Raw genomic sequence first — 26,841 nt, forward strand, 5'->3', positions numbered from 1 at the left:
TAGACTTCATAGCTGTCAGACACTAAATTAACTGACTGACTGACATCTTTTTTTTCTTTGGTATAATAACATAATAAAATGAGCTATGTCTACATCAATAACCCGCTATACTTGTAATGGCCCAAATACAGGCGCGTAGCCACGGGGGGGCACGGGGGGGCACGTGCCCCCCCTAAAATTTCCAGGATCGGTTGAAATTTTGTAGACCCCTTTTTTTGACCTCGATCGATTACATGTATGTGCCCCCCCAAACATCAAACTCTGGCTACGCGCCTGCCCAAATACAAACTGATTGAATCTTTGTGTAGCACAAACGTATGACCATTCGGTACAAGGGTCTGAAAATCAGACTATTACTTAGGTGATTGCATTCATTTATGTCGATTCGACAACAGAAATGGTCGTTATTTTCCCACAAAAAGCCATTTTCAAACTCTTTCGTTTTTGAGGGAAGTTCCGTTAGTATTATCTTTCTAATGCCGTCGGAATATAACCTTTCATTTTTTTGTATACAACAGTACCTTTAAAAGTCATAGTACCTGTAAAAGACCGTGTTGCTGATTTGACTTACATATTTGAAGTATTTCATGAAAAGTTATGGATTTTAAAAATCCATAACTTTCTTATTTTATAGTACTATGTCCGATTTTTCTCAAACCTTCACTGATCTGTTCTTCTCATTTCCTCCATGTATCAAAACAAACTTATTATCAGGGTGCAATTCCCTTGCAGGCAGTCGCATAAGTATACATTTTGAGAAAATACAAACTTTTAACACACTTTGTTTTGAGGCCAGACCTTGCAAAATTTTGAATTGAATACGCGGCGTTTCTGCATGCAGTTATAGTTTCAAATGGTTTGTTTTTATGCTGTCCCTTTATTTTTAGCCGGTTCTGAAAACAACACTGGTAATGACATTTTTTTTCTTCAATTCTTCTTAGTTTTATGTCGCCTTTTCTATACCTTGAGGCCACCATTGGAGACAATCGAGTTGCCCATGATGGCAGTCTCCTGTGTTAAAAATTCTGTTTATTAGAGAATGTTAATTTCCCATAAGTATTTTATTTATGTGTTTAAAAGCAATTTGTAAATGGCTGAATATGTGTTAAGTTTATATTTTTTCTGTAATACTGATTCTGTATTACGTTATTAAACTAAGAAATAACATTCAATTACATAAAAAAACACAGGTCGAGATCATTAAAAAATAAGTATGGACATGCAATTTTCATTTTATTGTTTGTATCCTTGTACATGAATGATTATAATCCCCTTTCTCCTTTGAGTATTCAGATTCAAATTCAGATTCAGATTCAGATTTTATTGTCCTCGTTAAAAACACAGAAATATGACCTCCATTGCATGGCTGCAGTAGATACAGGAGATAACAATGAATAACATGAGAATACATAAATGTGCACAAAACACAAACAGTGGAATACATTCTGACGAGAGTAAGAGATAGCAGATGAGAAAAGGAATGAAGGAAGCTGAGCAAGACAAGACAGGAATGTAGGTAAGGGAAAGAGAGAATAAAAACCGCTTGCATAACACGTTTAAAGTGTTTAGTAAAGCAGAAGTTTGGAGTTATAATAACTTATTATAACTCCAAACATCTACTTTACTGAAGGTAAAAGGTAAGAAGGCAGTAATACTATTCCGTACTTAGGGTCTAGGTTAAAAAAGGAAAGGATACGAAGGAAAGAAATACAAATTGGAAGAGAGAGAGATAAAGAAGAAAAAGGAGAAGAGGAAAGAAGAAAGAAGAAAAAAACAGAAGAAAGATAAAAGCTTAAACGCAATAATGTGAAATCATGAATTTCAGTTTGTTGCATCATCACGACTAAGGAAACAAAAAGATAAATTAATTATCATGTTGACATATTCACCTTCGAAGGTGAATATGTCAACATGATAATTAATTTATCTTTTTGTTTCCTTCGTCGTGATGATGCAACAAACTGAAATTCATGATTTCACATTATTGCGTTTATTGTTCATACTTATAAGGAGGGGTCAATCTTCAGGATCTCGGGTGCCGGGCACTCATCACATTAACCTGCTATTGCTACTCTCCACCCAGGTATATAAATGGGTACCCGGTAGAATGCACCGTCATTGTTAGTCAAACAGTTTTTGAATGTCAAGTAACGTCTGGCTGGAATGCTCCCCAGGGAGTGGAGATTGTGCACACAGTGTGTGCAGGCCTGAATCCAATGACCGGGGGTAATAATATATCTGTAAAAGCGCTTAAAGACATCGTAGATGTATTAAGCGTTATATAAAAGTGGAACATATCCTTTGCCTCCCCCCCCCCCCCCCCCCCCCCGGGCTCCACTTTCTGAAAAGATGCCTCTGTCCTCTCAGGTCACGTCCCTCTTCTATCTAAATAAAAATTATAGTCGTTTCAGCAAATCAATAAGATATATAAGAATTAAAAAAGATAAAAACTGTTAACATTATTTACTTTGATATTGCATCATCATACCAATTAATCTACTACTACTAAAGTAGAGGTCTACTAGGCTGATATGTATTCACACGCGATCGATCGAAAGGACATCGACAGTAGAGGCACTGTACAGGGCGAGAGAGAGCAAGTGTAAAAATGGCGGACACCGGAGAAAAACTGAGCAAAAAGTGAGTCTTTATTCCATTAAATAATTATAAATTCTGTTACTTGAAGCACCAACATTTGTATGATTGAGAGTTATATATAATGGTTTAATCTCGTTTTTTCTAACAATTTTAAAGGTATTTTTTGCTTTCTATTACCATGATTACCGTGAGTCGACAGTGCATATTGCCGAAGTGAATGTTTTCCATGGGAGACACGTGGGCTGTAGTCTACATAGAGAGTTGCCCGTGATCGCTGGCGTGGCAAGGCATAGCTAGCACCTGTAAGCTTTGCAACCGTCTGTTGGTCCATGGACCTAGATCTACTACAAAGTAGTAGTAGTAGTAAGTCCATGGTTGGTCGCATTGACAGTGCCATTGCATTGACTGGGACTGGTTGCTTTGTCAGCAGGTCAGATTTCAGGGCTGCCAACACTCCCTCATTGAGATTGAGACTCTAGCATTTCACTCAATTCCCACACACAAATCTTAAATAGACTAGGGCTAGTAGATTTAGAGTCTAATAAAAACAGATAAATTTGAATGAATTATAGACCTTTCTACGGCCAAAATCAAGAATTTAGAAAGTTTTCCTTCCTTTTATCAAGACAAAAGCCTCAATCTCACTTCTCGCACGTGTGCGTGTGTATTAAAGATCGACGCATATAAATAGCTAGCTAGCCTGATGTAGTCTAGAGTCTAAGTATCCTCCCACCGTACCCATATACAGCTAGCCAGGTCGGCCCCGCCCCGGATATGGATCAGAAGTACCATGTACAAGTAGCGAGCTCATGGTAGATCTACGTCATCAGTTGACAATTCAATTGATCTAGCATTCAACAGCAAAGATTTCACGGTTCTGTACATACTAAATAGGTCTAGGTCTACTTTGTATTTATTCTATGCTTTTTTCTTAAGAAGGCCTAATATTACGGTACATAGAATGAGAGGGATCATAACAATATAAAGTGAGTTTTGAGAGTGAAAAATGACTTGTGATTATGTAACAACATGAACGAAAAACTTGCCTTTGGCTTTGTCTCAGTGAGTGAGCGTGTGGGGCCCTCAGCACCTCGCTCTACGCCTAGCCCAGCGACCCACGTTAGGTCGGTCGGACTAACTAAGGGTATGTTTATGCTCAACTTTTTCTGGCCAGAATCAGGCATCTGTTACGCGTTTAGTTCAAAACATGGTTGCGTCCTTTCTCACTTTTGTAGAATCACCGAAAAACGGTGATCACGATCACCGATCAGAAACTCACAAAAAGGTGTGTTTACGATCAGCGATTCTGGGGAAGCATAGTGGGCCTTCGTAGCATTCGCAGTGCAGGTTTGCGAATCCAGCTGCAAGGCCACCCAGCGAGAATTGCCTGGAGGAGCCAGAGAAGTGAGCATAAAGAGTACACCGTGGAACTGCGATTACGATGAGCGTTTACGATGAGCGTTTACGATGAGCGTTTCACATCGCTCATTCTGCCTTCAAAATTGAGCTTAAACACACCCTAAGAGTAAGAGGAGAGTGTGTTGAATTGTTGTGGACAGAAATAACCATCTGGAATGGGGAATTATTTATTAAAACTGACATTGGCCAACCTTCCCCACACACAGGCAGTACCCCTTGCTGCATGCTCAAGATCAAGGTGGAGGTGAAGAGTAATGCTACGGTTACAAAGGTTCGTACGAAGGATAATTTCGTACGAATCTCCCTGTTTTTCCATTGTCTTCCCGAATTTCCATTGTCTGAAAATCGTCCGTACAGCTTTCGTAGCAGTTTTAATGGCATTTGTGACCGAGGCTTTAACTAGCAATTTTTGACGAAATGTGGGGCAAAACTTTCTCCCCGGTTTTCTTTACCGGTATGCATATCTAATGTAAATCTGACATAAAGAATGTATGTAGACCTATGTTTGTTGTTCATAAAAAAAAATATATAAGTGTAAATATAAACCTAAAATATCAACATTCAAGGGCTAACTTCACATGAATCTGCCCAATTCTGTTTTACTTTTAGAACTTGTGAGCTGTAGCATTCAATGTATTTGAACTGTGATCTATGACCCGGGCCAAAGTATTTCAGGGTCAACCTCAAAACCAAAACAATGGCCAATCAGAATTCTTTGAGATTGGGTTAATGAATATTAAAATATCAATGGGTCAGATGGGCGGGACTTGTACGTAGTATACCTAGGGATGTTCAAAAACTTTTTGATGAATATTCATGATACTCAAATCAAGATGGCTGACAACGAATCATGCTGACAAGTCTTTCATGAAATAGATATTGATTTGGGAGGAATTGTGAGTCAAAGTTTATTTTGGGGTATAATTTTCTAAGGGATAGTTATCTTGAAGACCATGAAATCATTCTTGATAAATAAATGTTGGCCCTTCCCCCTACCTGAATAAGGCAACGCTTGACACAAATATGGCTTTGGTTAGCATCCCCCCCCCCCCCCCCCCCCGTCCAATTTACATGAGCCCCTTTAAATTCATATAATTTACATAATATTTTTTTTTAATGGCCCAATTGCACCTAACTCTTGAATTTCCAATCTGGAACCTCAGACTTTATCACAGAAATGTGGACTTAATATGGAATACCGTCTACACTGTACCTGTTACCTTGGTCATTGGATTCATTCACCTCAGAAGTGTGCACCATCTCCACTCCCAGGAGAGTGTTCCTACCATATGGTCACCATCATAGCATATGCAAATCACAAAGGCTTTGTCCTTAACAGCATTGGCATCACTGTCTCCCTTTCTGTCTCTTTCTTTGCTAAATCACTCAGATCATGAGAGGGTACACAACAAGCTGATTTTGCCTTTCTTCTAGATCTCCACCAATCATTCTAAATGTTTCAGAGGGCCGTCCAAGTTGGAAGGGTGGGATGTAGGCTCTTAAGGGGACCCCACTCCACACAACTCTTTCCTAAATGTATGAATGCAAGCCTCACCAGGACAGTATCGTCTCAAACTGATAATCCGAGGTGGGTGTTTGTCTGTGGATCATCTCTTGACCTCTGTTGACCTCTGAAATATCAAGAAATTAGGGCATTCTCATCATTTTGTAAAATAAGCCACCATTCGTTCATTCAGTCCGCACACTAGCAGTTCATTATTGCATGAAATGGAACTGGGAGTTCTTTTTATGAGTTATGTCACGTTTTATCAAAATAACTGGAAAAAAGTGCCGTTTGGTCTTTATCGTTCAGGCGTTGGGACATGATGATATTTTGTGGACTTGGTAAACCCGTGCTCACAACAATAACAACAACATTAACAATTATTTAAACATATTTGTGGCTTACACCCAGTAAATAAGATTGATTGATCGATCTGTATTGAAAAACAAGTCAGAAAAAATCTTGGAACCAGCGGGACTTGAATCAATACAGATCGATCTTGATTACTGGGTGTAAGCCACAAATATGTTTAAATAATTGAAAATTCTCCCAGGAAGCATTACATTTATAAAAACATTAACAATGTTTAATAAAAAATAATGACAAAAAAAAGATCAATAAAATCAATGGTGCCTCTTTTCAAATGTTCAACACAGATATGTGCCCTGCAGATGGAATAATCTTGTCCAGGGGGAAAGAAAAATTGAGAAGCTCCTAAATTTAGATGGCTTCATTGGAAGGGCATAAAGCCTAAAGGTTCATATGAATCTAGGCTTAGATCTTTCATGCCCAAGGCTTGTAATTACCACAAATGCATGCTTGATTTTATTTCCATATCTATCCATTCTTGTATCTTTTATCAATCATCCCATCTATCCATTCTTCTATTTCTCAATCCATCTACCATTCTATCTATTCGTCCCTACATTTGTTTGTCTATCCATCTGATTTTCCATCTATCATTGTATCCATCTCTTCACCCATTCCTCTTTCATTCTATCTTTAGCGAGCTGAAGAGGAGGGAGAAAGCTGTCAAGAAGGCCAAAGAGAAGGAGGAGAAGGCGCAGGCTCTAGCTGAAAAGCAAGCTCCAGCTGGGCAGACCTCTAAGAAGAAGGCAGAAGATGAGGAAACCCTTGACCCAAGAGTGAGTTGAGTTTGTCAAATGCCAAAGTAGTACTTTATTTCAATAGTATTAAAATTGTAGCTTGTTCATGTAAATATCAATATTAAACTAATGCTTTAACAAAAATCTAAATAACAGAAAATCAAGTCCCCTTTTAAATTCAAAATTCTGTGTACCGTATTTGCCGGCGATAAGGCCGCAGCGCTGCATAGGCCGCACCCCCAAATTTGACATTTCAACAACAACAAAGGGGGAAAAAACAAATGGACAAAACAAAAAAAATCATAATTTTCTCTCAGAACACTATTTTTTTTCTTCAAACTGATACCAAATTCATCAATATTCTAATAAATTACCGGAAGTTTAGCTAAATGCATGCCTACATTATAATCCAAACTGGCGGCCTGCATGTTTTGTCTCTTCTCTTAGACCAAGATTATTAATTTCAAAGTCATGAAAAGGCACTAAATATCAACAAATGTGGTCTACAACAACTCCAATGAGATATAATCCCAGCTATGCATTTTTTTTAAAGCATTTGATAGACCAAATCCCAAAAAATTTGATCACCGGTGCGAGGGTGTCGCTCCGATCTTCCGATCCGATCAAAGCCCCAACTTACAAGCCAGGTTACTAACACACTTCTGGCTCCAAACAGATGATATGGTATGTGATAATATTTACCAATTTGTTTGTATATCCTCAGGAGTACTTCAAGATCCGTTCCCAGGCTGTGGAAGCTCTGAAGGCAGCAGGGGATCACCCGTACCCTCACAAGTACCATGTCACCATCTCCCTCACTGACTTCTTAGAGAAATATGACTACCTTAAAGCAGAGGATATTGCAGAGGAAGTTCTCTCTCTCTCGGGTTAGTGCATCCTTTCCTATTGTGGAGGAATGATTCAAACTAATGTTACGAGCTCGACATTCCTTTCCTTTGCTTGAAACTTCTGGGCAACAATATACAAAATAGACTGGACTCCTTTGAGAGATTCCTAAATTTTACTGTAAATAGGTTGGGATGTATGTATAGGGACCACTCAAGGTAGACCAAAAAAGGTCGTCACAGGCTCAAATTTTGTCAGTTGGTGTAGGTTTTTGTCCACATCTGAAAAATTTAAGTTTTGAATTTTAGTCTCTTGAAAACAATTTTTTCCTTGATTAAACATTGTATAGTCATGGATGCAACATAGATGGGAATTAAAGATTACAAAATTTCCTTAAATTTTCCTTAAAACATTAATTGAAGTAGAGAGTATATAGAGAAGAAAGTATGCATTTTACATGTTTTTCATTAGAAAAAGAATCTTTGGATTCTCAATTACATATCATGTTGGATATCACTCTGAATTCAAGCCTTGTTGTTCCATGACAATGGTAGAATCATGTATCCTAAGGTTTCAAGAACTGTGCTTCATGTTAGAGTAATAAGCTGTTGATTGGTGACCATATTTATCTGATCTCTTGATTGTTTTATAGGGCGTGTCCATGCCAAGAGGGCGTCGGGAGCCAAGCTCATCTTCTACGACCTCAGAGGGGAAGGGGTCAAACTGCAGGTCATGTCAAATGCAAGGTCAGTATCCAAACCGTAGTCATACAATCTGTCTGGAGCCAGGAGGGTGTTAAAGATAAACTTGAGTTATGGTAAAAAAAAAAGAAAATGAATTCTCACAGAATCAAACGAAACTTACACTGAATGTAGAAAATGTATACAGGCTGAGTAATGAGCATAGAAAGATAAGGAAACCAAGGTAAGTAGGCTGACACCATTTGTGTAGTCCCATATACATCTTTCTGTGTACAATACTTGTTACTTTACCAAGACTGGGCCAAATTTATTATGATTTTGAGGACTCCAAAACCTTGCAGTACATACCAATACTTATATGCTAGATGGTCAACTGATCCATTCCACACCTTTTCTTTCACAATGCGATCGCATGACCAGAACTCAACTTTATCTTTAAGTCTGTGCTAAAGTATATCAGTGGTCGTCTTGCCCAAACATAGACATCTAGAAAGCAGCACATGATGATGTTATATGGAATGGGACTCTGTCCTATTTACAACATATTTTATATTCTCATAATTATCCAGTATGACGTCATGATTTGGGGGAAGTTTCCATAACCGACTATAGTCGGTATAAAATTTTCCCCATAACGATACCGAACAAATGTCATACCAACGTAGTTTATCACTTTCACATACCTGCCAACCACCCCGATTTAGGCGGAGTTCCTCCGCGTTTTTCATACCAACTCCGAATTCCGAGTGCATGCCTCAAAACTCCGATTTTTTTAAATTTTAAAATATTTTTAAAACAAACGACTGTTGCATAAGACTAAAGCATAACACAGCACTGATAACCAGATCACGCCGACATCCGCGCTCGCGCTCATAGAAGATATTGCATAGTAACTGCATGCGTATAGCCCACGTGCATAAACACTGTATACATTGGCGTGTTTTCTTCAATGCTTGTGCGATGACTGCGATCGTGGAAGCTTGTTATTTACTGGACTTCCTCGGATTTATTTTGGATTACTACTACTATATTCTTCTTCTTCGTTGATTTCTCCATTTTTGAAGGACAAAATGGGTAAGACTCGTGCTGTTCATAATCAGAAGTATAAGAAAGAATACGGGAAACAATTTCCAGTTGCAGAATCAGCACTCGGACTTCAACACACATTTTGCATTGTGTGTTCGGCCGACTTCTGTATCAACCATGGGGGAATGAATGACATTCAGAAACACATGAACTCGAAGAAACATAAAGCTTTCAGCGAAATGAAGGACAAGGCTCGTCCAATTTCAACCTTGTACATCAGCTGGATTGGTTGGTTCCAGTAGCCAGTAATTCTGAATCTTTCTACCTTTGCAAAATAGGGCTCCTAAATGAGGTGGGTAGTGAAACATGTAGTTTTGTGAGTGTTCACATTTTGATATTTCAAAAATTGTTTATGTGTGGGGCGAAAAGGTTGAAGGAAAAGGCCCATTTGCACCATTAAAATGGAGAGAAAAAAAAATAGACCCTAAAGTCCTGTGTACCCCCCCCCCCCCCAATCTACGGGCTACTACCCCAATCCTTCGGTGGTTCGCGACCTCGTAGTCCATCCAGAAAAATTTACTCCTAATTTCTCTTGTCTCAGGTTGGCAGGCATGCTTTCATCTGACTGATAATACTAACTTAGAACTCCCCTTAAAAAAAGGGGGCTTGAAAATGTCTTTAAGTGGGAAAATAACGGCTCTTAGTTGTCAAATCGACTTAGGAGCTACAGAGCCAATAAGTAATAGTCTTGATTTTCAGACCACTGTACCGCATGGTCGTACGTTTGATGCTGCGCAAAGATTCAATTTGTTTAATTTTGGCCATTACAAGAAGTGGGTTATTGTAGTAGACAAATCCTTTACAGCTCATTTTATGTATGTTATTACCAAAGAAGAAGAAAAAGCCAGTCAGTCACTCAATACTGACAAAAGTGTCTGACAGTGAAGTCTAGCAAGTAAACAGGTTTCCTTGCATAATTTGAATATTAGGACACTGCTAATGTTTAAATTTCACAGATAGGACATATACATGGCATATTCATAATTCCTGCAAAGTTCTACAGAATTTGAGGTTGGCTGCAAAAGGGAGATAGTATCTTTAAAACACAGGGTTTGAAATAAACTATCATTAATAAACTTATACTTCCCAAAATCATTTAAACCCAGTAAATATTATTAAGAAAAGCACTAAAGCTTCAGGGGAACTGTGTCTACCTAGCCTCCCTCCCCCCTCCCCCCCCCCCCCTTAGCAATGTCTGGTTGCTTAGTATTCCGTTCAATTTCCCTGCTATTAGTTAACTTAGGAAGACCCTGAGTAGTGAGTTTGTATGTGTAGGAATATATTCCTTGAATGCTTTAGTATCACCTTAGGACAGCTGGGCTTAAAAAGCCAGGGTAATAAAACTATTTTGTACGTGCCTTGCACATGGATACGTGTGCAATCTCACTGTAGTTATTATCATTAGTATTATTTTGATTTGTCTTGTATTCCACCTGCAGGTACTTTGCCTCAGAGGACGAGTTTACCAGATTAAATGAGAAGATTAGGAGAGGTGATATCATCGGTGTGAAAGGGAGACCAGGTAAGCAATGTCATATATCTTTTTTATAGAGATCTATGCCAGTTAAATAATTATCAGGCTTAAAGGGACTTTGTAACATTGCTCAGATGAGAAACAATGGTGCTAAGGTAGTGACTTAAATGTTAGATGTGGAATTAAAGATAATTTAAAAGTTTGAGTGGAAACAGACCTTCATAATGATGAAGATTAGGAAAAAATGATCTGATTGATTCCTTAATTCTCCCAACTACATTATTACAATTGAATTACACTTACACATAGATCACAAATATATCAAGACAAGGGTTTAGGCATTAATAAGGCATTTATTACAGAAATGAGAGATGTAATGAACCCTACTAATTTTCTCCTATTGCAATTCTTTTGATAAAGTAGAACCAAGAAAGGAGAGTTGAGTATAATATATGTGGAGGTGACATGGCATAGTGGTTCATTCACTTGACTCTCAAGACAAGGGTTGAGAGCTCAAATCTCAGCCTGGCACTAACATCCTTTGGCAAGACATTAATCCACATATCCACTCTCCACCCAGATGTAAATGGGTACCTGGCAATTGCTGGGGTAATAATAATTGCAGGGCCCTCAGGGGGAACAGCAATGAAGCTGATGAGGCTACCCTGGGTAAACAAAATTGTTATAGTATACTACCATCATAGAACACTGTACGTTCACCTTGTCTTCATATGCCTCCTCATGTATGGTTACACAAATTTGAGATTAAATGATGTTTAGATGAATTAGATATTTAATGAAATCCATGATATTCTCTTTTATTTTATTAGGGAGGACAAAGAAGGGAGAGTTGAGTATACTTCCATCAGAGATCACTCTGCTCTCACCGTGCCTTCATATGCTTCCTCATTTGCATTATGGCGTCACCAACAAGGTAAGCAGAGTTCTGCAGCAGTTGTGTTGCATACTATTCATTGGGCTTTTAAAGATTTAGGGACTCAGTACGAAGAAATTCCTCAGACTCTTTAGCACTTTATCATAGTTGCTCAACTAAAGCCACGATCATACTATGACACGTTGTAAAATGCAGAAGGTTTATTTCTTTTTTGTAATCCAGATTTTTAGGATTATGTAAGTTTTCATTTTTATTTTGTGTATGATTCTTCTTGTTGTAAGCGCTTTGGGCCACTCTGGGAAAAGCGCAGTATATAAATAATAATAATAATAATAATAATAATAATAATAGGAACTGTGCTATAAAAATGGATTGACTATTGTTCTTGTTGCTGTTTTCATCATCATCAGATTATATTGGTTACCTAGTACACAAATCTTCCTTGTTCTATATCCATCGCATATAGTTGACTTGTTAAATGCAGGAGTCAGGACAAACATTTCATTGCCATTTTCTTTTTGTGTACGCAAGATCTGATTGTAATTATGTCAACACCTATATCGATTTGGGTTAGGGTTAAGAACCCCCCAAAACCAGTTTCTGTACAAAAAGTCTTTTTGAATGTATTTTGTGTGTTATGTATTATTAAGTGAAAGGTAGTCTCTTTTGTTTGATAAATTCAGCACTGGCCACCGGTCAATATTGTCTTTTTTTATTAATTTAGGAAACTCGCTTCAGACAGAGATATCTGGACCTGATCATGAATGACTATGTCAGAGACAAGTTCATAACCCGCTCAAAGATTGTTTCCTACCTCCGTCGATTCTTTGATGAACTTGGTTTCCTAGAGGTGAGTACTATCAGGATGTTTCTCTGTAAAGATGAGATGATGTCTCATAGTAGTCTTAGTCTTTCACAAATTTACGTTCCATTGGCAAAAATTAATAATAAAATGACTTTTATTTGAGGCAATTTTTTATGCATATCTTAAAGGACCACACAGGGAGGTCACTGACAGGTGGCTATCTCATTAACTCAGCTCTCAATTAACATAAGAGAAAGAGGATCATGGGGGACCAATAGGCACTGATTGGGGAAGTTTTCTATATAGAGGGAGCAAGTAGCTACAAGTAGGACAGTGTGCCTTTAAATGCTTCAGATGATATATGCAACACTTGCCCTGCAGCCATCATTTTACAAAGCTTTTATACCTAATCCAAACCTTCAGGCTACTCCGAATGTGACCTAAAATCCAGTTGTAACATATGTGAGAAGATGTCATGCATGTTTTGTGATGCTGCATAAAGAAAATTGTGGAAGGTCCCTCAAGGTACCTTTCTATTTTAGCAAATGTCTGTAATTCTTTTTACTTCTGGGTAGAAGTGTCGTAGTCAAGTGGTTTAAGCACTTGACTTGAAATTGAAAGGTCGTGGTTCGATCCCCGATACGGCACTAATGTCCTTTGGCAAGGCATTACTCTTCATTTGCCACACTCTACCCAGGTGAAGTAAATGGGTACCTGGCAGGAATTAATTCCTTGAAATGCTAGAGCGCTGTAATGGCAGCTAGGCTAAAGCCGAGGTAATAAATAGTGTGCCTCCGAATAGAATTTCTAGACAGATGGTGCTATAGAAATGCCTATAATTATTATTTGTGCTATTCCATGTGTTTGTTTTGTCTTGTAGGTGGAGACACCGATGATGAACATGATAGCTGGTGGAGCTACAGCCAAGCCCTTCATAACCCATCACAATGATCTCAACATGGATCTCTTTATGAGAGTTGCACCAGAACTATACCTCAAGGTAAAAACTAGAAGCTCTTATCAGCCAACACTCCATCCTAACTTTTTTTGTTCACACAGTGGGTCATGGTTTGAGTATTTTCTTTACATGTCTGCTTGCATGCGTGGGCCCCCTGTTCAAATTTGGTAGTCTGGAGTTGGAATTTAGAAGTTTGGGGCCCTTAGAAGTTAGGGGCCCATGGAGTCATGGGAGCATGATAGCCAAGCCTTTCATCACAATAATCTCAACATGGAGAGTAGCACCTGAAAGCTACCTCAAGGTACATACTATCCCTCTGCAGTAATATCAATACATCGTCCAGGACATTGCGCGCCAATGAACTTGCTCATTGCCCCCCAATTTCTTAAAACTTGAAGAAGATAAAAATTGGGGAGGGGAGGGTTGCATACTTAATACCTTATATATATTGAAGAACAAAACATAAAATAAATGTAGAGCCCTGCATTTCTCTGGACTCTATAAGTTTAGCCAATAAAGAAATGCATTAGCATTTCCTCAAGGTGGTGACAGAAATCTAGCTTAAGCTACTTTCATTATTGTACTTTCACAACGGTAGGGTTTGGAGAACATTCAATCACACACTTGATATTGAGATGCATTTGAATTAATAGAAGATTCAACATCAACATCTGGTCACAATGCTGGCTCCAATTTCGCAGCCTTAACCGATACAACTCCGTATCTTCTTTGGCCTTTGTACAGATGCTTGTAGTGGGTGGTCTGCAGAGAGTGTATGAGATTGGAAGGCAGTTCCGTAACGAGGGCATCGACCTTACCCATAATCCCGAGTTCACAACACTGGAGTTTTACATGGCCTATGCAGACTACAATGACCTCATGGATATTGCAGAAAGATTACTGTCAGGTATGAAGAAGAAGTAGTAGCAATAGAAGCAGTTGTTTAGATAAATGTCATGGCGCCTAAGTTAGCACTGCTATAAATTTGTGCTCTTTTCTCACAGACTGCATTGGTTTTATGGATATCAATGACCACAACTCGCTGTTAATGAGTATAAAGAAGCAATGGCAATATTTGAAATGATAGAGACAATTATCTCAGATTATTCATCACTATTATAATGGTTGACTTGGTATACTTACATTGGTTCATTGTGGAGAGGGATAGATGATTTGGTAAGGGTTCTCCTTGGCTCATAGTTTTAACATAAATATTTAAAAATGTCAATCTTATTATCAAGAATTTAAAATGATGTTGATTTCTCTGATGACACCAATGATTGTTTTGGTTAAAGTGACAATAAAATGATCCTGAAGATTGTGATTTTTAAATAGATTAGGGCCCTCTGTCACATTGCCACTCTCTCCCCTTCAAAATTACTTCATTTTCACATTAGTATTTTCTTCTTGTGCTTAATTTAGTTTTTATTTAGCTTTTCGGGTTGTCCGTCCGTACGTCCGTCCCGTTTGACCGTTATCACAATATCTCAAGAACCATTTAAGATTTAAACTTAAGACTCGGGAATAGTATTTATCACCATAGGAAGACGATCTGATTAGATTTTGGAGTACGTAGGTCAAAGGTCACAGGTCACAGAGGTCAACTTATGAAATTCCTTGTATTGAGATTGTTAGCGCGATATCTCAAGAACCATTTGAGATTTAAACTTCAAACTTAAGGATAGTATGTATTACCATAGGAAGACGATCTGATTAGATTTTGGAGCACGTATGTCAAAGGTCAAGGGTCACAGAGGTTAACTTATGAAATTCCATACATTGAGATTGTTATCATGATATCTCAAGAACCACTGGAGATTTAAACTTCAAACTTAGTGATAGTGTGTATCACTATAGGAAAACAATCTGATTACATTTTGGAGCACGTAGGTCAAAGGTCAAGGGTCATAGAGGTCAACTTATGAAATTCCATACATTGAGATTGTTATCATGATATCTTAAGAACCACTGGAGATGTAAAAACTTCAAACTTAAGGATAGTATGTATCACCATAGGAAGACGATCTGATTAGATTTTGGAGCACGTAGGTCAAAGGTCAAGGGTCACAGAGGTCAACTTATGAAATTCCATACATTGAGATTGTTATCATAATATCTCAAGAACCACTGGAGATTTAAACTTCAAACTTAATGATAGTGTGTATCACCATAGGAAGACAATCTGATTAGATTTTGGAGCACGTAGGTCAAAGGTCAAGGGTCACAGAGGTCAACTTATGAAATTCCATACATTGAGATCGTTATCGCGATATCTCAAGAACCACTGGAGAATTTTCACTTCAAACTTAATGATAGTATGTATCACCTAGTGCTGTAGTCAAACGTTTAACCGTCCGGTATCCGACCGCCCATGGCGGATTCCGTTTCCAATTGGACGGTTTCGTTTTCCCGTTTTTTTTTTTTTTTTTTTTGTTTTTTTTTTATAATTTTTTTTTTTTTATAATTTTTTTTTTTTATTATTTTTTTTTTTTTTAAGTTTCGATTTATGCCCCTCCACCTGGCACTATGCCTGGCAATGTCTCCCAGCTCAGTAATCGGTGTGATGACTTACCACTTGGAAACTAGAACAACACTCCAATTTGTCTGTCATCTTGGTTTGAAAGTAATCTTTGTAATAGATCTCAATATATATTCATCCAAGTTTAACACACGGTGTACCACAAGGTTCTATCCTAGGTCCTCTACTGTTTTTAATTTACTTTAATGATCTTACACATTATTCTAAAACGACATTGTTACTATTATTTGTGACTTGTTCACAAGCACAAATCGGCGCCTTCAGTTAAATCACCTTCCTGCTTTTTCACACGGCAAAAAAAAAAAAAAAAAAAAAAAAAAAAAAACGATTGTTTTTTTTTTTTTTTTTTTTTTTTTTTTTTTTTTTTTTTTTTTTAATAAATCGTTTAACCGAAAACCGTCCGGTTTTGTCAGGCGGTTAAACGGAATTGGAGATATCCGTGATGTTACAGCACATATCTCAAGAACCACTGGAGATTTAAACTTCAAACTTAATGATAGTGTGTATCACCATAGGAAGACAATCTGATTAGATTTTGGAGCACGTAGGTCAAAGGTCAAGGGTCACAGAGGTCAACTTATGAAATTCCATACATTGAGATTGTTATCATGATATCTCAAGAACCACTGGAGATTTAAACTCCAAACTTGTTTAAATTGCTCTATGGCGGAGGCATCATTTTCGACTGCGCGCAGTCAAAATTCCATCTAGTTTAAACAAGGATCCCACTGACCTAGTGTAAACATTACAAAAATGATTAAACAAGCTCCAGAACAGGTGTGATGGGCAGCTGCCCAAAGCCAAAGATTACCAGGGACCATCGTAGACACGATCTCTCAGGCATAACTCTGCCCCCCCCCCCTTCCCTTTCCATTTACAGCCCTTTATGATTAAACCTGGGCATCATTTTCTTTGAGATGTCCAGGTTAACAGGAAACCAGTCCCCATCCCCAATGAAATTCAGCTTATATCAACAGTAATTTTCCTTTTATTGACTTTTTAATCTTTTTTCCCTCCATGTTTTTCTCCTATTAGGTATGGTCAAGTTTGTGACTGGGTCTACCAAGGTGACCTATCACCCCGATGGCCCAGAGGGAGAACCCATGGAGATTGACTTCACCCCTCCCTTCAGAAGAATATCAATGATAAATGAGCTTCAGAAAGTACTGAAAGTGCAGTTCCCCCCTCTGGAAAACTTTGGCAGTGATGGTATGTAGACTTTCCAGGTTTTAACATGTTTAATTGCTAAGCCTAAGATAACTTAGACTCAAGTCTATGGATATTGTCTGTTTTAAAAGAATCAAATTGTGTTCTACAAGTTAGGTGATGAATTTCAATCAACTTTTATTCTTTAAGGTTTTATTTTCCAATAAGTACCCAAGTGGTCAATTAGAATTTAATGGCAGAGTCATGCATGTCCAATCCAAGTTAGATATTGATGTGTCCAACGTGTAAAACAATGAAGAAGACATATTGAAAGTAATATATTTTTGTTTAATTATAATTATAACAGCTGCTGCAGCTTCTCTTATTTTCTCTTCTCTCTTCTCTCCAGTGTAACTGGGAGTGTGTGGGGAGTTTCTACGTCATTTTTTTTGGGGGGGGGGGGGGAGGGGGGTATAAGGCTTTAATGTTTTAGTGTTAGGATTATGTTTAGGTGTAGTGTTTGGCCTATGATTGAAGTTAAGAATTTAGTCAGTGTAGAAAATAGCGCAAGAACAAAGTGTCATACAACAAGTAATGTATTAATACACCAACACCAATTTTATCCTGTATAACCATTTGATCACTGGTATTTTTTGATTGCTTGGTAGAGACCAACAAGTTCCTAGATGACCTATGTCGCAAGCATGAGGTTGAATGCACGTCTCCAAGGACTACAGCCAGGCTGCTGGATAAGGTGGGTTATTATCACAGACATTGAGTAAGAACGGTTTGAATGATGTATGGTTTGATATGAAGCAAGCATATAGAGACTGAGGCCCCTCCTTTCTTCACAATTCATTTTCATTGAAAATGACCAGCATATGCAACACTGTATTATTTTCAAGAGTTTTATAATTTTTTACAAATTTCATGAATTTTCCGAAATGTTGCAACAACACACACAAAAGTTGTATCCTTGTCTAAACCTGAATTGCTAATATGCTATGTTTTGGAATAAATTATATTAATTTATCATATGCTATCTTTTTGAATATTTTACTGACTGATAAAATTGATATTGGTCAAAAATTTGTTTTTATGTTCTGAATTCTATTGCTTCTTTTGACGAGTCAGGTCATGCACAAAGTAACTAATCTTTTGAAAACATTTTCTCTGTATGAAGTTGATGCTTTAAGAATTTCGTATACAAATTATATTTACACTTCTTTTAACTTCTACAACTCAATAAAATTAAATAAATAAACTCTCAGTACAATTCTTGAAAATATCTAGATCAAGTCTCGTTTTAAACTTTTAAATATTTACTCACATTCAATGAATAAGACTGATACAGAATCTCTAAAATTACCAATACAGTTACACTCTGAAATATTGTTAAAATTGTGCCTTAGGCCGCGGCAATTAAAATGGAGTAATTCAACACGTCCCGTGCATCATAATTTTCTGTTAACATCGATGTCAAACATACTGCATTTTCGAGCAGTTATCGGTAGCCTTCTGACTTTATATTTAGCTGCATTATAAGACAAACTTGCACTGAACAGACAAACAAGTTGCATTGAATACAAAATGAAATGTTTGAAAAATGATAAAGAAAAAGAAACGTACATTATGTCAACTTGTATTTTAGAACAAATGCAGTACACTTGAAATTGAATTGAATTGAATTGGTTTGGTTTATTGCAAAAACACTTCAAACAAGCAGCTCGCAGGCTGAAAATGTTCAATTTACAAATAAATTTAAAATGTAGAGAGATATAAACATATACAAAACTAAAATACGTATTGTAAGTCAACTTTTGCGGAAATTATTTAGCATTGGTAAGATGAAATCGAAATTGCAAAAAAAATGTTTAGTAATTTAGTATTTTCTATTGATACATAAATACAATCCTTAAAAGCAAGAACCATAAATTATTTCATCATTCTTTTAGGTAGATTTGTTTTCTGTTGTGTGGTATACAAGTAAATTCATATGTTAATTATATTTCTCAAGAGAAGTATGATATCACTTAAAACCTTGGGATGTAAATTCAAAGTCGTAAACATATCACAACATTATCATGCATACATAAGAATACTGTGTAATGTGATTCGCTAGCATAACACACTATTGTTCTATTGAAAACAAAAGATTTTAAATATGTAATCATGCCTTTCAAACAGCAAAATGTAAATATTGTACCAAAGTTATCCATGAAAATAAAGAAAGAGTCCATATGCGGTTCATTTAAGGCTATCTTGGAGACAGTTACTGATTAGATTTTGCTTCAGTCACTGATGAAATTCTCTTTCTCACAGGCTTTCAATTTGTGGCTTTTGATGGCACGATGACTTTCCCGTCAGTTGACCATGCTGCATTAACTTGTTCATTCTTTTCTACACCGTTGGCTTTGGAAAGTAAATTCCTGTTTCCTGCGGTTAGGTCTTCTTTGATCCCGATATGTGTGTCTTTCAGCAGTTTGCGTTTCAACAGAACAACTTTGTCTCGTGCGATATGAGGTGAATTTTACAATGATTGATCATGGTGAAGATGGTTTCCTAGAATCTTGTGCTAATTTCGAAACGTTGCTTTTATACTTACAACCTCATCATCATCATTTCCTGGATCAGGATCTTCATCTGGATCTTCATCTGGATCAGGATCTTCATCTGGATCTTCATCTGGATCTCGATCTTCATCTGGATCTTCATCTGGATCTTCATCTGGATCATGATCTTCATCTGGATCAGGATCTTCATCTGGACCTGGGTCTTCATCAGGATCTTGAATTGATTGTTGGTTTGGTTATTGGTTTTCAAGATGTACTTCATGTACTTGATCTTCATCCTCATCTAGATATCCATGCAGTTCTTGATTTTGAGCAGGAATCTCATGCTCTTCTGGAACTTCATCTGGAACATGGTCTTCATCAAGATAGAGGACATGTCCAGGATCAATGCGATGCAATCGATCTATTTCATCTGGTTTTATCTTGGGACTGAGCTTTTCACGTGCAAGATTGATTATCACTTGATCGGTATTTTTACTCATCTTCTAAGCGATCCTGTATAGTCGCACACAGGTTCTTTGAGAATATTGTTGTGCTGTGTTTATGTCTCGTTGCAGCATTGCTATTTCCACCAGGCTACTCCCATATGTTCCTTGCAGCGAGGCGTTTGTGTTGTCTTTGGATCGAAGTTGAGATTCTTGATATATAACTTTGCTCAAGAATTAAGATACTTTATTGTCTGATTTAAAATATACAGAAATTAGTCCTCCACTGGCGAGTGACATACATATACAAACAACATAAACAATATATACATTCGAGGATACAAAGAAAATACAATGAAAATACATCAATAATAATAACAATAATAGCAAATAACAAAACTGGCATTGAAAATTGAATCTCCACAATGCTCTCTATCTTTTCCAAACGATCACAGAGTCTCTGTATCTCCGCTTTCACAGCAACAATAAGTGCAGATTGGAAAAGCTCTTTGGATAGCAGACTATTGAAATAGTCTCTGGCTTCATCACTTACCTGTATATGTAGTCAATAGATGGAATAGATAGAAATGGTTTATTAAGAAGATCATCGCAGCCAAACGGCTAAATTGCGATCCATTTCACATAGATACAATACAATCGCAATTCAAATTCCAATAACACAAAATATGACATAAATAAAAAATCAAACATTAAAACATTTCATAAAATTCATTGATGAGATTGGACACATATAATGAGGACAATTAGTATTCAGTTTACTTTCACTTTTGGTTTCATTAATTTCTCCTCAAGAGATTAACAGATAAAAATACATATATAAACAGACAAATGTATGACAATACATAAGATGAATTATAAAAGTGAGGAGGGCAGTGGCCAAAAAGGAAACAAACCTTGTAAGAGGCCAACCCTTTAAGAAAACAAGATATGCAATATACCCGGTAGGATGCGGCCGTCATTGTTGGTCAAACGGCTTGTGAGCGTCAAGTAACGCCCGGCTGGAATGCTCCCCAGGGAGTGGAGATTGTGCACACAGTGTGTGCGAGCAAGCACTGAATCCAATGACCGGGGTAATAGTATATTTGTAAAGTGCTTAGAGACATTTGTATTAAGCGCTATATAAAAATTAAATATTATTATTATTATATTATTAATATGTAACATAAAAACACATTAAAAAAGGAACACAAAATAAGATAAGATAAGAATTTAGAAATGAAGTATTTAAACTAACCTACTAAAATACTAACAAAAGAGCCTAATACTGAACCTAGGAAGGAGGCTGATAATGGCTGGGTGCACAGTCACAATGCTCCGGAATGATATATACCTTCACTTCAACTCCAGGGAAAATGATTGGATCATTCTCCTACATGGAAAGTTGCATATGGGACCAGAGTAGACACTCATGATTCAGGTTTCATAGATGTGGGCATTGAATGACACCAGAAATCATGTTAGCTCAATGGGTTCAGGTGTACATACCAGTTTATCCCATTCTAAGAAGTCAGCAAAACATCTTCAAAGTGTTGAACTAGCATAGAAAGATACAACGTTGATACTTAGTCCAAATGAAGCAAGTTTGGTATTATAGTGAATCCAGAAAATGAGGACGCAGGCTGAAGTATATTCAGTTCAAAGTCGTTCTGCTTTATTTAGGTCAAGGCAATGAATATCAAACACATAATAGAACAGGTGGTCTAATAGACTCGTATCTATTGGCAGTCTTGCCACTCCCTGCAGATACATCTCATCTCTACAGTCCCTAGTCTATCTGCCCCCGTGCCATTACACGAGGCCCCACTTTTATCCGTTCTTGTAGCATGTTAATCCAGACATATTAGAGCATGAGTACAAAACATTTGCATCACATTATCAATAAGAGGTAAAGCTATCTACCCCCTGACTGCCTGCCCGGTTGCTATGTCAGGCATCCAGCCATGCAAGTCAACAGACATCAAACAAAAGTAACAAAGTCATGTCATTACAAATCTACCCTGCAAACTGAATCTCTCCCAGGAGATTATACTTTCTCTACCTCATAATACATTCAATATCATGGTATCAATATATTTTTGTTCAATTTCAAATTCTAACGATTGTTAGAAAACAGGCTTGCAAGTCAGGCAGACATCAAACAAAAGCTACATTGTCATTTATTTAAAGTATTGTTTTCTTCAGACCCTTACTGGCTTAACATGAATAGCTTATGCCAATCCTATCGTGATAAACAGTTACTAATAACATTGTGTTGATCTTTATTTCCAGCTGGTTGGAGAGTATATAGAAACCCAGTGCATCAGTCCAACCTTCATCATGGATCACCCTGAAATCATGAGCCCTCTATCCAAATGGTAAGACTTATCCCAAGTACAATTGACTGTGCTATCAAAAAAAAAAAAAAAAAAAAATACAGTTATCAAATCAGTCCAAACATTCCCACCCTTAGTAAATTTAATTTGTTTTTGTGTTTTTCATAACACAAGAAAGAAAGGTGGACTCGTTGAATTAGGGCCATGGCTTAACCCTTACTGTACTGGGCTATTTCGTACATAGACGACAGACTTAATGCATGGCTGATTGTCAACGAAACAGAGTTAAGTCTTTTGTCAATTCTGCTAGTTGTAAGAGCAGGCAGCCAGTGAAAACGAATTTGTTTGATAAAATTATGGAAATGCAAGCACTACTTTAAACAAACAGAACTTTGTCATTCCTTGCTCATTTTTCCTGATTGAGGTGTCATATGAAAGGGCAGAAACTCAACTTTCTAGAAATTGTGATTTTCTCTTTGAAATTCAGATACCGTCCGCCAAATGACTTTTTGGTTTTCTCTCTTCAAATTCATTTTAATCACTCATGCGTGAAATATGCATCATATAAATGGCATCAAATGAAAGAGGAGGATCTAAGCTTTCCAAACATGTGTCATTTATTAATTATAAATGTGAATAAGTTATGATAAAACATCGATAATTCTCGGTTTCGTTCTTTCTGGGACGCACTGCATTATGATGTACATGTATATTACCATTAACTATGGTATTTTTTGTGGTACCACTACATGCAACAGATGTGTAAAAGCCGTGGTTTGCTTTGTGTCCAAGATTTTGTTGCAGGGAGGAGGGGAGTGTCGAGGATTCTAGCATGTTTGCAAGCATGTGCCTGGCAGATATTTAAACTTAAATTCATCCAAAATTATGGATTGCTAAATATCTTGCATACATGTCTTTCAATACAATGAGCACAATATGAATCTATGGTGAATATGTTTTTTTAAAAATCTATTCCATAGTACTCTTCATCATCTTCACCTTTTTGTTCTCAGGCATAGATCCATCCCTGGACTCACTGAACGCTTTGAGCTATTTGTTGCCCGTAAAGAGATCTGCAACGCCTACACAGAGTTGAATGATCCCATGGTCCAGAGGGAAAGATTCGCCACCCAAGCCAAGGTATTTATAAGGACTTCAAGATAGATTGGAATACTGTTCATAAAATGGCATTGTGAAAAAGACTGTCAATAACTCTTACAAATTGGTTGATGGTGAAATAAATAAGATAGTTATCTCTCCTGAGGGTTTGGAATCATAATTAGATTATTAAAAATTGACTTAAAGCCCCACTGCACTACTTATAGCTACTTGCGCCCCCTACATAGCAAACAATGCCTAATCGGTGACCATTGGTCCCCCATGATCCTCTTTTTCTCCCATTAATTGAGAGCTTATTTGATGAGATAACCACCTGTTAGTGACCATGCAGGGAGGTCTAATCCTCCTGGGTAAACTAGTGTGGGGGGGGGGGGGGGGCTGTAAACTTGCTGTAAAGCACAAACATTGAAAACACTGGATATAGATGTAGTTACATTAGACTACAAAACATGTGGCATCAGCATCTGTTCAAAGTTTTATTGTTCAAATGACTTTGTAGTCATGTTTTGGATTATAAGGATGCAGCAAGAGCAATTCTTTTCATGGGACATAGCTACTATAACATTCTTCAGCTAGGGAATTTATAAAATATGAAAGCTAATATTATATTTTACCTTTACCAGAAAGTAAATTTACTTCAATTTAGTCGTGCTCAAATAACTATCAAACTATGTTTGGTGACCAAGTAAACCATTTTAGAAAGGTCACCTTTATAAAACTGTTTTCTTCAATAGAATATTTTTCTCTATTTACTTGGGCAATATTTCACTTTATTAATATGCCTTTGCCAGTGTGTTGTAGGTTTTTCTTTTTAGTGGTGGTGGTTGCCTGTCTGTTTGTCCCTCCAGCAGTTATCTAGCCCTCTTTTTTACCACGACTATAGAACTATAGAGGTGATTTGCTGATTTTATCCCAACCTCTCTCAAATATAGATGGTATAAAGGTGAACTTAAAAGGATTTTAGATTTAATAGTTCGAAGGTCACAGGACCCGGGTTCGAAACCAAGTCGATGCGCTAGTGCCATTCGGTAAGGCATTAATCCTCATTACCAGGTCCCTTGTAGTGGACCTAAAGCTGTCGGTCCTCTGGTTGCTTACTAACAAGCATTTATGCTTTCTTAGCAGTCGGGTAAAATAACCACCACCACCACCACTATTATTCCATAATCATTTTAACATGGGCACTGCAGAGGCATATCGGAGATGCAGTCACATGCACCTAGATCTATGAAGCAAATAGTTTTGACACTACTTGATTTCTCTGTTGCCATGTAGGACCATGCAGCAGGAGACGATGAGGCCCAGCTGATTGATGAAAACTTCTGTACAGCTCTGGAGTATGGCTTGCCTCCTACTGGTGGGTTCGGTCTAGGTATCGACCGTCTTGCCATGTTCCTTACCGACTCAAACAACATCAAGGTATGCATCTTAGTTCCTTTCCTACTTCTCTATAAACCGATTTCTTTCTTATTTTGATTTTCAACAAAAAAAAAAAAAAAAAAAAATTGAGTGGCTAAGAAACGTAGGATTCATGTCTGTACATATATTGTCAGCTCATATGTGCATGTTGTTGTCTATGAAGTATATGCAGCATTTTCCTCACAAGAATTTTGATGCTGTACAAACTTTTGGGAATTCAGAATGGCTGTTTGTTCTCCCTTCATAAAAGGTACATGCATTGTAAAGCTTTCTCATGTAGGAGATATATTGCGGAACACAGGTTTAACAAACCCCATGGAACCAAGGGAATTATGTTTTATCAGAACTTTCGTTTGAAACCTTGTTACATGTATCAGGGCTCACTTTTACAAAAAATCCTATTTCTTCTTTAATATTCTTTCAAAGCATCCTGGACTCATATTTATAAAAGTGCACTTAGCCTGATTGTCAACTAACTATGTAATATAGCCAGTGTAATTTGTTGACAACTAGCTTAACACTTTATGAAGATGGGCCCTTATTTCAAAGTTTGGTCTTGTTTTAAATCAAAATAAATGTATGCGGTATCTATAGGAGAAAGAAATAAATGATGCAACATAATCCAGAAGTTGTTTTTTATTACTGACCATTAAATTTTATGTTTCTTTCAATATTAGGAAGTTTTGTTTTTCCCTGCAATGAAGCCAGACGATGGCAGAGCTGTCGATGGGCAACCTGAAGAGGGCGCTACAGAAACTCTGATCAAGTCAAGTTAAAGACTGACAAACCCAGTCTAGACTTTATACCCTAGATTTGACTATTCCTGTTTTTCACCTAAAATGATAAAAGCTTAAATGTCTTCTGTATTTAAGATTGGTAATAGATATAATGCATTTACTTTTAGAATAGGGGTACTGTATGTCATAATAATGCTTATACTTTATTATTTGTGTAAAACCTAGTTGTAACCCAAAACTTCACAAATAAATATAAATAGTAAATGACAGCAATCATTATGCCAAGAAACTTTTGTGAATCACAAAATCACAGAAGAATGTCAGTTGCGATATGAGTTATTCTGTAGCGTGATGCTGAAGCATATTTTACCCTTTGGCAAAATTTGAGAAAACCTTTCTTCATTCCTTTCTTTACTTTGTGTGTAGGGTATGTATTTCATCACAACAAAGACTAAATGATGAAATTAATCCCCTGTTTCAAGGTAGAATGAGAGAAATATGCTGATATTCAAAATGCCAATCAAACATCAGGGCCTTCAGATTTTTATTATGGAATATGAAGATATATCACTTATGCTTTCCTTTATACAGACCTAGTACAACCGTTTGGAAGATTTTAGGAAGATGAAAACAGTTTAAGAGAGAAAAAGACGAGCTTAAAATGCAAAATACCAACATGGCATACAAAAAGGATACTGAATATCAAATTTGAATTTTCTCAATGTGTTCTGAAAAGAAACCACTTTTGTTTATATTCCATGAAATTATGTTTAAATCAAACCTTAAATTATGTTTTCATCTTCTGATAGAGTGACCGTCGGTTTATAATGAAGTACATGTAACTTGTATTCTGTAATGTTAAAAATAGAATGGTTTATTCATACATGTTGTAAAACTGAATCATTTTGCCTTTTGCTAAAATACTGGGTATTCAAGAACTTTTGTTCAATCTTGTGGTAGACATGATTAAAGATGAATAATATTGAATATCTTTTTGTCTTGAAGGCATTTTAAAAACAATCATGTGGGCTTGTAAAAATGCTTTGGATAACTTTGAGTCATTTTAATAATTATGTCAACATACTTTTTATAGCCTTGGAAAGGTATCCTCCTATATGTATAACATTCTGGTCAATGTAATTGTATCACCAGACACTA

At 37.0% G+C, this 26,841-nt stretch overlaps 1 protein-coding gene across 2 annotated transcripts; it reads left to right on the forward strand.

Annotated features, from left to right (window-relative positions):
• The first annotated feature begins 2,555 nt into the window (after positions 1-2,555).
• Positions 2,556-26,841, forward strand: LOC588700 (lysine--tRNA ligase). 2 transcript variants are annotated; one of them, XM_011674047.2, is made up of 16 exons: positions 2,588-2,640; positions 5,408-5,605; positions 6,528-6,666; positions 7,352-7,514; positions 8,126-8,219; positions 10,700-10,782; positions 11,565-11,668; positions 12,354-12,479; positions 13,315-13,434; positions 14,137-14,299; positions 16,967-17,140; positions 17,746-17,831; positions 22,365-22,450; positions 23,422-23,548; positions 24,803-24,946; positions 25,624-26,841. In XM_011674047.2, exons 2-16 carry the CDS (start codon positions 5,472-5,474, stop codon positions 25,720-25,722), a joined length of 1,842 nt encoding a protein of 613 aa, XP_011672349.2. In that variant the 5' UTR covers positions 2,588-2,640; positions 5,408-5,471; the 3' UTR covers positions 25,723-26,841. The 2 variants fall into 2 exon arrangements, with proteins under 2 accessions (XP_793463.4, XP_011672349.2); XM_788370.5 differs by lacking the exon at positions 5,408-5,605 and having other exon boundaries at positions 2,556-2,640.

The sequence above is a fragment of the Strongylocentrotus purpuratus genome, unplaced genomic scaffold (genome assembly GCF_000002235.5).
Source record: "Strongylocentrotus purpuratus isolate Spur 01 unplaced genomic scaffold, Spur_5.0 spur5_scaffold_19, whole genome shotgun sequence".
Classification (NCBI taxonomy): Eukaryota; Metazoa; Echinodermata; class Echinoidea; order Camarodonta; family Strongylocentrotidae; genus Strongylocentrotus; species Strongylocentrotus purpuratus.